Genomic DNA, 12,088 nt, shown 5'->3' with positions numbered 1-12,088 from the left:
CCTTGTTATTCATTTTAGACTATAAAAAGCCTAAAGGAGGAAAAATGTCATTCTTTATCCATATTAAAATACATTTCTTGTTGTGAGACCTTGTCTTTTATTGAGGCTGAAAAGTCCTGAATGGAGTGGAAATTTCTTTGATCAAGGCATGGAAAAGACTCTTCTGTTTGGATTTTGGCCTTTTCATTTTCTGTATTTTTTGAGATGTTTGCAGACCTATTTTTGCCAGTTTAGACTACGTTATTCTTCTATGAGGATATGCTCAGGTGGGACTTTGGGCTTATCTCATTGAGTGAGATAGCAAATTTCTCACTGTATGGATACTGACTCCTTGTCTTCTCAAAGAGCATTAATCTGAATCCATTTAGAACTAATCAGAAACCCCTTCCAACTACCAGCTGAAAGATTGACTAGACAGTTCGTGCTTTTGGTTTATTATGGGATTTTAAATTCTGTGCATTGGATTTTTTCCCAGAACTTGAGTGCTTCTAACGCTGGGACATGGAAGCTGAACTTCTATTCTAAAGTGTTAACATATCTCCTAACTTCTAATTTTATATTCTAAATCGTATGCCTGTATACACTGAAATGAAACAAAACATGCCTTTACTATTTTAGAAAGATATTTTGGTATTAGTAAAATGGTATATACTATTTACTTCTTACAAATATTCTTCTATATTAATCTGTTTTAATCCATAGTTTATAATCATTTTTTTGTACCAAAACAATTCCATTTTGGTAGATTCAAGTTTGTAAAACTGTATTTTGCATTCTATACAGGAGTCTCAAAGCCAAGAATATGTTTTAAAATTGGATAGCATCTTGCTGTATTCTTTCAGATAAACTTACAACATGGCAAAATGTTTCTAATTTCAGTGTTTGTGTTTTTTTAAACTAAAATGTGGGGGCAATGCACATAATATCATGCTTAAAAAAAATATAGGAAAAAGTCATGATGTAGTATTTAACTGTTACATATTTGTTACTTAGCCTGCATATGTGCAAAAAAAAATTTATCTCTGTTCTTGTTTAATCTGTTTGATAGAGTTGGAAACATATTATTTTCAGTAGAAACTCAGACAACAGAAGAAAGAACACAGCTGTATCATGCAGAAATAGATGCTCTGTATAAGGATCTAACAGCTAAAGGAAAAATTTTAATTCTGTCTGCAGAGCTGGGGGTAAGGCTGTTTTAATGGAAATGATGAGTTCCTTGATGAAATTCTATTATGTTTTTATACCTTGCGTTTAACAGTCAATGTCTTAATAATTTTCGACAGAGACCTTAAGTAATAAAATAGACTGCTTGTTTAAACCCAGTTATGTCAAATATTATAAGAAATTGCCATAATTCTGTCTGCTACTTAAATTTGCTCCTGATTTGCTGCAGTAATTGGAGAGAGTCCAGACAAGGTCTTGATATCACAATGTGTTCTGCTATAGAAGTAGTGGATTTTTTTTTCTCCTTTGTTTGCACAGGTCTATGATCACTGTTTCATTGTTCTGACAAGCACTACTTAAGATCGTATGCAGCTTTGGTTTATAGTGGCTGGATGCAAGATGGGAAGTAACGTGGAGTCATGAAAAAAAAAACACTAAAATTGTGTTCATGTTGATTTCTGTTGTAATGAGAATTTGACCAGATTTAAGCCTGCACTTTCCACTTTTCATCCTTTGACACCGTATAGGTGAACAGTTTCACCTAAATTTAAAATGTATAATAAAATGAAATGCTTATATATGGTTTTCACATTTGAAATGGTAATTCTAAAAGTAAGTGCTACAAGATTTTTCCAAATATGTGTTCATACGTATAGTAACATCTGGATATTAGACCATCTTTAATTCTCTTTTTGTCTTTGCTTAGGAAGCAGATGCTGTGTGCAACTTGATCCTGTCATTAGTTTATTACTTCTATAATTTAATGCCACTTTCAAGAGGATCTAGGTTAGTGGTTGCTTTTTATCACATCTGTTATCTTGGATGCACACTGTAAAATGTCCATGTGTTACAGTATCCTAATATACTTTTAATATGAAAAAAAAATTAGAAGTTGGACCGTCTGTCCTGTACAGTTTCTTATTTTATCTGCCATGATGATGAACACTGATTTTGTAGTGTTTTAAAAGATAGTTCATAACTGCTGATAGTAACTATTCATAGCTGCATCTATATTTAAAATGATGAGTAGTCTGTATTTATGGACTTCAGCTCAGGGATTGAAAAGTGTCTTTTTTAAATTGTAACATTTGGGTTCTTAATCTACATTGTCAGACCACTGTAATTTAATTCAAAGCTTTACTGAACCACAGATTTTATATGAAATATACTTTGGTATAGCTTAGAATAATATTTACTTTACATTTTATTAAATTTTTTTTTCAGCTGTTAGGGTCACCAAACGAAACATAAGAATAAAGTGTCCCATATTTCATTGATCTCTTCAACTGAAATTCTAGTTTAATTCAAACCTGGCTACGTGTATGACTGTTATTAATCTCTTTTCCACAGAGCACTTATGAGCTTTAAGCTTATTAATAAACACCATTCAGTAGTATATAAATAAATAATCAAAAGACTTACATTTCTTTAATCAGCTTTTATCGTGCTGAATGAAAAAAATAACAAATTGTTTGAGTTTCACAATTAAAAAAAAAAGTTTAATGTTGAACAGTTGAGGCAGGGGAATCCCTTTCTGTTCTACAGTGCCTCTAGCTCTGTTGCAGTAAAGTTTATAAACTTTTCTGGGCTACAGTTAAGCTTCTTGGAAACAGGAGTTTGCTTTGTATTCAGCTGTGTGGAGTTTTAAGAACTCAGAAGTCTGAAATTATAATTCTGACTACTGTAGAAACTGTTCTTCAGTAGTTAAACTTCATAGGATCCTTATTCCAATGGTTTTGGAAAAGAAGTGATTTCACTTTTTAAGCGTGTTGCACTTTATTTTATTTCTAAAATAACCAGCACCATAACTTTTGCTAACCTTCTGTAAAACAGCAATATATACTATATAATATATATATAATATATAATTTGTGTTTTTTGCAGTCTAAAAGAATGCTATTTTAAAGCTATTACTTAGTATTACACTATGGAAAGACTTTGACTCTTTCTCTCTCTCTCTTTTTTTTTTTTTTTTTTTTTTTTTTAAGTGTGATAGCTTATTCAGTGATCATGGGAGCACTAATGGCAAGTGGAAAAGAAGTATCAGGAAAAATTCCTAAAGGAAAGGCAAGTATCAAAACGCACTGCTTCAGCCTTGGTGGAGGAAGTAGTGCATGTAAATTTGAGGAAGGAACTATAAGAATGAACAGAAGTTGCACACTTATTTGCTGGAGATGAGGTAGCCTGAGAGAGTTTTAAAGATTCCACTGCTGATCTGAGAGCAGGTGAGATGTAGAAATACTGTATACAGTAACTCTGCATAGTCAAATGGTAGCTGCTTGTGTCCCGCAGTAATTAAACCTTTGGAAGTGAAGCAGTTCTCGCGTGCTGAGCTGCATTTTCCAGCTTTCTTTCAAAAGGGTTCTGAGAATACTTGGGCAGAATTAGCAGCTCTTCTGGACACACAGCAGAAATTCTTTCTTTACTCTCAGTGTATTCTTGAGTACTTAGGGATTAGCAATCAAAAATGTATTTGCAGCTTCTCGTAATATCTCCTCCTCCTCTGAAATCAATTTAAAATGTAGTCAGTTGAAAGGTCGGATTTCATTTAAATATTATAACACCTTGCTCCATTTCCCTTTCTTTATTCAACTAATGGTCTGTTAGCTGTATCACCTCTTCAACATGAACGGAGTGAGAGCACCTCTGTTTCTTTAATGTATTGCCAAAGAATCAGCAAAATTTCAGTGAGACTCAGTGTTGAAGAAAATACCCTGTGCGGATAACTGAAGAAAGAGCAACTTTCCTTTCTATTCTAGAAAGTCCTGAAAACAATAAAGTCTGTCCTTTTAGTACAATGAATTTAGAAGGCTGATAACATTAAAAACAACAGCAAAAACATAAACATGGACATAAAAAGAATATATAATAGTTGCTTTTAAGAGCAGATAGCAAAAAAGCTTCACTATCAGTGGGCTGCTAAGCTCTGCTAAGCTGATATCTTCAGTGTTTTGTAGGAGTTCAGAATAAGGTTGAATATTTACTTATGTGGAGTTTTCTTGTTTTGTTATTTTATTTTAATGCGTCTTCCTAGGACTTAATAAGGTAGTGCATTTTGCTGCGTGATTTTATGCAATCAAGCAATGTTTCAGGATTACTCAAAAACAGGATTTCTGACTTACAGGAAACTTCAAGGCAATTCTTATGTTTGAGGCTTTTTTTTTTTAATTTTTTTTTTCCTGAAATAGCACCTGAATTGAAACAAAACCGTTTTTAGAAAGGCTTTAACTAGCTGGAAGAAATTGTTTTGAAACCAGGAGTTTCTGACAGATTTCTTAGAGGGGGATTTCTGGTCCCAAGCTTATTACAGCGTGCAATATCAGACCGCTCTGAAGCCAAAGACGTCTAGTTGTCAAGAGTCCTGTTACTGCCTTGGAAGGTCTGTCAGTAGCCATGGACTGCATATTATTTATTGTGGACAGGAATGCAAACCCACAGTCACATTCAGTGCTTGGCATGCATGCTGCTTTTCCAAATTGTTTGGTGATGAGGGAGAAAATAGCCTGGGCGCAGATTAGTTAGCAAGCTTACTCCTGTCCCACCAAGAACAGAGGTAAGATTTGATTGGAACCCTTCCTTAAATTCAGCCAGAATTCACTAAACAGTTTTAATGAAGCAGTGTGTTTGAGCATTGCTTTGTTGAAAACTTGCTATAAGCTGTAGATATGAAGTTTCCAGAGTTCTTCGCTATATGTAATTAAACTCTAAAAACTTGTCATGGAAAGAAGTAATACAGAATGCTCAGAAAATCCAGTGCAAGTCTACCATTCCTATGGTATGATATTTTGCAGAATACAGTATGTGGAAATGTAAAATATCCCGGTTTTATTTGTTAGTTGGACATTATAATAATTCTGAAGATGGTCCATATTTTCTGTCACCAGCTCAGTAGTAAAGACATCTTGTTTAGAGGGAGAAACTGTATTATGTCAGAAAAGGAAAGATACATTTTTAAAGTTGAAGTTGTCTACTAAGAATATTCAAGGATTAACTTCCTGGAATTAGAGAACTTGAAACTTCTCTCATTTCTTAAGATCTTTTTAATTTTGTTGCATTTTCAGCTTGTTGATTTTGAAGCAATGACAGCACCAGGATCTGAGGCTTTTAGCAAAATAGCAAGGAGCTGGATGAACCTAAAAAGGTAAATCTCTTTTGTTCTGATGGTGGAGGAGGATGGGGGTGGGGTAGTAGAATATGAAAGACTTTAAGTCAAATTTAAGCCTATGCTGAAGAAGTGACTTAGACATGACGAATTTAGCAAATGATCCAGTCTATTTTTAACTTTCAAATCTTGTCTTAACAAATCCTAATTTATAAACACTTTTCTAGGCTAACAGAACATTTGTCTACACATCCAGTCATCATGTGTTACCACTGAGAAAATTCCTTGAGTTAATATTTTCTTCATTTTGTCCAATGGTATAATTTGCCTTTTTTCCTGTAGTTGTTATTTATGAATCTTGTGATTGAGTGGAAAAAGGGGGGGGAGGATTCAACTTGGTGGTTCTTTCCGTTCTTATGGATCTTTGACCTGTACACTGAAAGTGATGTATTTATCTGTTGGTGCTATTTTGACTTGGAGAATAAGTATTTTCAAAGTAAATGGAAGTTTTGAATATGCAGTATTACATTAATATAACTGTATGACTTCTGTATTTTTATTTTTCTTAGAGTAGTTTTTGAGTACTGAACATGTTAATTCCTTGTCAGTGTTACAGAACTGTTGCATTTGATTTGTCCCTTCGTGGATATTCGCCATACAAAATCTAAAAATGGGGCTAGAGACAGAAAAACAGTATCTTTTAGGTAAAGGTCAAGTCACTTAAAGGGTGCTGAGAGAACTGGCCAATGTCCTTACAAGGCCAGCTGTAATCTCTGAGAGGTGTTGCGGGTCTGGGGATGTTCCTGATGACTTCAGGAAGGAAATCTTGCATCTGTCTTCAAAAGGCCTGAAGAACAACCCAGGGAAACTAGAGGCTGGTCAGCCACGCTTTGGTTCCTAGGAAAGTGATGGAGTCCTCTAAAGCACTTTGGTCCCTAGGAAAGTTACGGAGTCTCAGCTTTGTGGAAAGGGACCTGTAAGTCTTGATAAACCGCAAACCAAATGTGAGCCGGCAACAGAGAAGGCCAGCAGCATCCTGGGCTACCCTAAATAGATTAGGAGAGATGATTTTGCTCCATTCAGCACTTTAGACCACACCTGCATCCAGTTTTGGGGCTGCTGGTACAGTAAAGAAAGAAGGATAAACTGGAGCAAATTCAGCAGAGGACCACCAGGATGGTAAGGAGGCTGGAGCACATGCCTCAACAGGAGGGAACTGGGCTTACTTAACCTGGAGAAGAGAAGGCTTTGACCTAACAGGAACTTCCCAGTTCCTGACACTGCCTTAACCACACAAAAGTTATGTTTTCTAATTGGAGCAAAGTCAGCTTAAGCTATTTCAACCCTACCTATGTGTGTCTGACCCTCTCAGTTGTACTGCTGAAATTATTTGTGGGATCCCATAGCAAACCAGATCAGGAAACTGATCTGTGCTAAATATTGGTTTTGGCAAGGTTATTTTTAACTGAGACTGTTTCACAGCATAGGATTTGCTGGCTCAACTGAGAGATGGGTGAGGAATGAGCCAGAGTGGAGAAAATGCTAAAGCTGGCTTTGCTTGATACTGAGAAAAGTATCTGTGGAACCACAGCCCAAAGAACTGGAAGTAATTATATGATGATAATTAACCTGGGGAGCTAATTTGTCTGTGGTATAGAAATAATAGTGCATAAGGTAAGTAAGGTTTGAAGACTTAGAGCAATAAAACTCTACTTTAAGTTCTGCCATTCCAGAAGGCTCTTATTTAGTGGTTGTTTTCATTCTGTGTAGTGAGGGCAGTTCGTGAAGTGAGGAGTCGTGAGAAGCAAGAACTGGTGGTGATCAACAGGTTCTTGACTTCCAAGTCCCAAATGTGTTGAAGTGCTTGAACAGAAATATAAGCTAATATGTTAACTTCCAGGTAAATTATTCTTAACACAGCAAAAGATTAATATATTTTTTAATTTTTTTTCCTTTTTCAGTATTTCACCTTCTTACAAGAGTCTACCATCAGTATCAGAGACTTTTCCTACCCTGAGAACGATGATTGAAGTACTAAATACAGACTCGTCTTATTGTCTAAAAAAAACGATAGCTGTTGTGTAATTTATACAAATAAAAGACCAAGATAAGCTGCTGCTTAAATTATTTTGAAGGGGAAAATATGGTCAAACTGGGTTTATTATTATTATTATTATTATTATTATTTTTGATAAATAGACTACACAAACTTATTTGAGTAATGATCACTAGAAAAGGGGATCTTTGTGACCAGTAATATTAAAAAGGAAAAAAAGGAGAACAGTTAACTTCTTGTATCCTGACATGCTCTAACAAGAAATACAGCTGTTCGGGGTGGGGGGGGGAGGGGGTAAAATGAAGAGCAATAAGAAATTTCCATCTCACTTATGTTCTGAATGTTCTGGAAGTGAAGATTTACTTTTAAAAAAGTGCATTGAAAATACCACTGTGCAACTTCCCTTTTTATTTTTTTTCCAAAGCCTCTGTCTTCCGCATGGAAAACCTCGAGAAAATGTGTGAGTAATTGGTAAATATACAGACATTTCATGTAATGTAATCCAGTGAAGGAACAGATGTCAGCTTAAAGGAATGGGTTCTAGGAGAACATAATTTGGAAACAAAAACAAATGACATTCGGGGTTAGCTTCTTGGTGAGTAAATGTCAAAAACACAGCAGCAGTGCATTAGTTCCTCTTTCCATGTACCCATTGGTGGCGGTATCTGGCAAAAGATATCAACAAACTTGAGCGCATATTGGGAGAACTACCTAGGGCTCCCTGGGTTGTTTTTGTTGGAAGGGGACTGAGGGAAAGACAGGCTTCCTGTAGGGTAGAGCTAATTCAGTTCAGACAATGTGGACAATACCAAGAACCAATTTCTCATTATCATAGCCATATTACTTCCAGTGAGTCTTAACTGAATTGTACTCATTTTAGGTTGAGCTCTGTGACTTTAGATCTATTTCTCAGGTTAAATGAACTCAGAAAGGGCAAGCAATGTTGGGACAAATGTCTAGTTTCCTCAGTGACTTTGTTTTTTTTTTTTTCTGCCTTAATATTCAACACTTCTGAAAATGTACAGAGCTTTTCTGTTTTAGATATAGATTTCAACTCGTTTAATATTGATGATCTATTCTGTGATTGCTACTGCCATCTTTTACACAAATACTCTATACACTTTCTTCCAATTTTCCAGAGGTTAGGGCTTTGTACAATAGCAACTATCTGTCCCAATCATGCAGCACAAGATATTGTAAAGAACAAGTTATTTTCCAAGGGAGAGGTGAAAATATCCTGTATATCCCTTTTTTTCTGGCTACAGCACAATGCAATCCGAATTCCCTCTTTAATGAAAAAAAAAAAAAAAAAAGGGAAAGAAATGCAGCAAAGCCTCAAGGATGTTGATATAGCTGAACTGCTTTATAGTGGGGCTGAGAATAGTATAGATTATTGAAGGGAAAGTGTTGATTATTCTGCACAACGTGGTTCTGTATTGGATTCAAAGTGAGCTCTGTGTGGGTATGTATGTTCAGATTTGTGTAAGTCCTGGAGCAAGGAAAAAAAAGCCACAAAATAAGTTAGAAGCTTCTCTGAGTACTGACAGCCAATTGGGGGGGAGAGGAGGGGCTTAATTTAAATTCAATATTTGTTAACTTGATCACTGGCAGCATAGGAGCTAGCTGGTAGCTAAAGTCTTGAATGTTCATGTGGGTTTTCCTAGAGCTATTTCTAAATGAAACCTGAAAAGTGAATGTGTACTATGTCTACATTAGGAAGCAGCACATCCCACCCAGTGTGAGTAGAACACTTCCCACACTATTAATTTCAGAGGTCTTTTTCTATACTTGTCTATTTTGTGAACTGACTGCTCACTGCATTTGGAGTGCATGTTAGCAATGCATCTTCTGGTCTGGACTTCTTGGATGAAACAACACGTATTCTGAGACCTTCTTGTGGTGGGAAAAAAATGTGGTAAGTGGAGAAGATGAGGAGATCCACTTCAAAAATGTGCTCCTGATCAAATAAAATCGTGATGCATATGTATCCACAGGAACTTTTTTTATGAAGTCTTATATTCTAAGATTACATATTGAAAATATTAGAGTAGGGAAAGAATGTGCTTTTCTTCTACTTAGCACCTTCTACCATCCGTTGCCAAAACATTTTGCTGCCCATGTAGTAAGTATGTCTCCAAGAACAAGTGCTATTATAGTATTAACTTCTAGCTTATAAACTAGAACTACTAGTTCAGTTGGAAGGGACCTGCAAAGATCAAGTCCAGCTGCCTGACCAGGGCTAACCAAAAGTTAAAGCACATTTATGAGGGCATTATCCAAACGCCTCTTGAACACTGACAGGCACAGGACATCAACTGCCTTGCTAAGAAACCTGTTCCAGTGTTTGACCACCCCGTTTCTACAGGGCTGCTGTCCAGCCACTCATCTCCAAATCTGTACCTGTGTCCAGTGTTACTCTGTGCTAATTTATTGTTACTATACTTGTAAGCAGAAGTTACGTGTGAAGGCAGGAGGAAGGAATAGGAAGCATTAAAGATGTTTTTTAATCCTAACTTGGATATGTCTGAGTAGGTAGGTCTAGGATCTGTTTCAGGCTTTGCATGGAGCTTTGTTCTGGAGCTACAGAGATGTCAAGGATAGATTTGATGGAAAAACTGACCCACCTCCCAGCCAAGGGAAGAATCCAGTGTGCAGTATCCTGAAGTCAACATCTGTTTCTCAAGTATCAGAAGGCAAGTAGAATGCCTTTATGTGAGCACAGTTTTCTTAAAGCCTAGCATTCTCTGCTCCTGCTTGTTTGTAGGGAAAGTATTAAATAAGTTCCGGTATATATATTTGATCAATGGGGTACAAAATGTGTATACCCAAAAAGCAAATCTAGGAAAAAAAGGAAACATTTAGAATCCACATTAGTAGCCATTAGTGCGCTTCATTGTATTGCTAAACATCTGGAAGGCTAGGAATAACTTTAAGAAGGGAAGTGAAACTCATCAGAAAAAAATAGAAGCAGAATTTCATATACTGACCTAAAATTCATCAGCAAACCTATAATAAAGGCAAATTTGACCCTCTGTCTGGTGGGTACTAATGGAAATGCATTTTAAACTTTCTTGGTCAGAATTTATATTAAGGCCTAACTTGGGTATTCCGTTCTAAGTAAGGGTAAAGTAGGCTTGTGAGTTTTCACTGAAAGAATTGAGTTATTTCACCACACTTTTACTTGAGTACCTTTCCCTGCCCCATTATAAATAAGCAGTGCTTGCTTCTATGATGCCTTCTATTTAAAGGTCTAAAAGCTTCAGAAATATCTATTAGATATCATTATGGTGGAAAGGAATCATTTTATTTCTACATAATGGGGAAAGGTTCAGTAAACAGGAAGAGATTCCTAAATTGATGCCTTGATTGTACTCAAAAACTGTGATCTTTCCTTTAGACCTGTACATTTTATTATTATTCACTGATAAGGGGGAAATCTGTTTTGGTATTGACCAGGAAGTTTTTGGAACTGTAAAATAAGAGCTGTTTTGTTTTATGGCTTTGTTTTATGGCCTTGATAAGAGGGAGTAGAGAATTGACAGTGAGGAAGAGGAAGATTACCCAGACAAACAAGCTGTGTACAGCTGTCCAGGTTTTCTTCTCCTTATTGATTTTTACCCGTGTGCCTGACTTCATACCTATCCCCTTGCTGACAGATAAAAAGATTGTTAGTGGCAGATGAAGGGAGGGTAGGCAAAGTGTGTGTTGCATCCGCGTGTGTGTGCATGGGTGCTTCAAAGGCTTGTTTCTCTGGGCAATACATATGACTAAGAAAGTGAGCTGCAGTCAAATAATGTTCTCAAACAAGTTTAACAAACAGAACAAGATTATATAACTGGACTGGTATGTGAGGACGTGGAGAACTGTAATTATCTCCTTAGAAGTAGATATGTGGAGAAATCTAATTATCATTTTTCATCCTCTCCTGTGTCATCTTAGACAACTGGTCTAGCTATCTTTTGAGCTTTTAAATGGGAACACAGATGCATTGCAGGCCCAACCCAACCACTTATCTATTAATATTACAGAAAGTATGAGGAGAAAAAATAGGTTAAGCAATGGAAACCCATTAATCTGAACCTCAGCATTTGTGAGACTTCATAATATATTTTAAAGATCATAAAATTTCTTGTGCAACTACCCAGCACAAAAGGCAAAACAGATTTAGTCTCAATGTATTTACTTGTCTTTGGTAAGCCTCCTTTCTGTGTGTGTTACCACACACAATTAGGACTTGATACAGAGTACACTCGTGCAGAGGATGAAGAGGTCTCTGAAAGGGAGAAACAAGGTGGTGCTAGCCAAACTAAGGTTAGTAGTCTAATCTTGCAATGGAACTTGCAGGTTGTATGGATGGGTTAACAAAATGAGGCCCAGAATAGCAGATAAGGAGAACGCAATGTCTGAAAGTACCTGAAACGGGTTGGAAATTATAATCAACAAAATCAAGTCTCTTATAATTTCTCGATACTGAATTCCAGATTTTATTAGCTGCAACCTACCTAAAATTTACTGCTATCATGTGGCTGTGGGAAAGGCATATGAAGTTCTTGATTATGTCAAGAATATTTCGAAGATGTTATATTACAGTGATGGGCTCCCCTCTGGGATACTGATATACTGGGGAATTCTGGTATACAGCTCCAGCCAGCTGGGGTCAACAACAGACTTCAGCCAGCAGCACACACAGAGAGGCTAACGCTAAACAGGGTGCTGGAGTGAAGGTTGGTTTGACACAGGCTCTCCCTGTAAATGCAGTAGTAGGA

At 36.4% G+C, this 12,088-nt stretch overlaps 1 protein-coding gene across 2 annotated transcripts in view; it reads left to right on the top strand.

The window, feature by feature from the left end:
- TTC13 (tetratricopeptide repeat domain 13) overlaps positions 1-7,377 on the top strand; it is a 39,862-nt gene extending 32,485 nt beyond the window's left edge. For both annotated transcript variants that reach the window (XM_080585205.1, XM_080585204.1), the window contains exons 19-23: positions 1,049-1,184; positions 1,871-1,950; positions 3,153-3,231; positions 5,226-5,305; positions 7,228-7,377. In XM_080585205.1, coding sequence (XP_080441331.1) covers positions 1,049-1,184; positions 1,871-1,950; positions 3,153-3,231; positions 5,226-5,305; positions 7,228-7,351 — 499 coding nt within the window. In that variant the 3' untranslated portion in view covers positions 7,352-7,377. The remainder of the gene's footprint in view (positions 1-1,048; positions 1,185-1,870; positions 1,951-3,152; positions 3,232-5,225; positions 5,306-7,227) is intronic.
- Positions 7,378-12,088: the final 4,711 nt, after the last annotated feature.

The sequence above is a fragment of the Anser brachyrhynchus genome (assembly GCF_964034855.1).
Source record: "Anser brachyrhynchus genome assembly, chromosome: 3".
Classification (NCBI taxonomy): domain Eukaryota; kingdom Metazoa; phylum Chordata; class Aves; order Anseriformes; family Anatidae; genus Anser; species Anser brachyrhynchus.
Note: the sequence above shows the minus strand (reverse complement) of the source record. Positions and strands in the feature narration are given on the sequence as shown.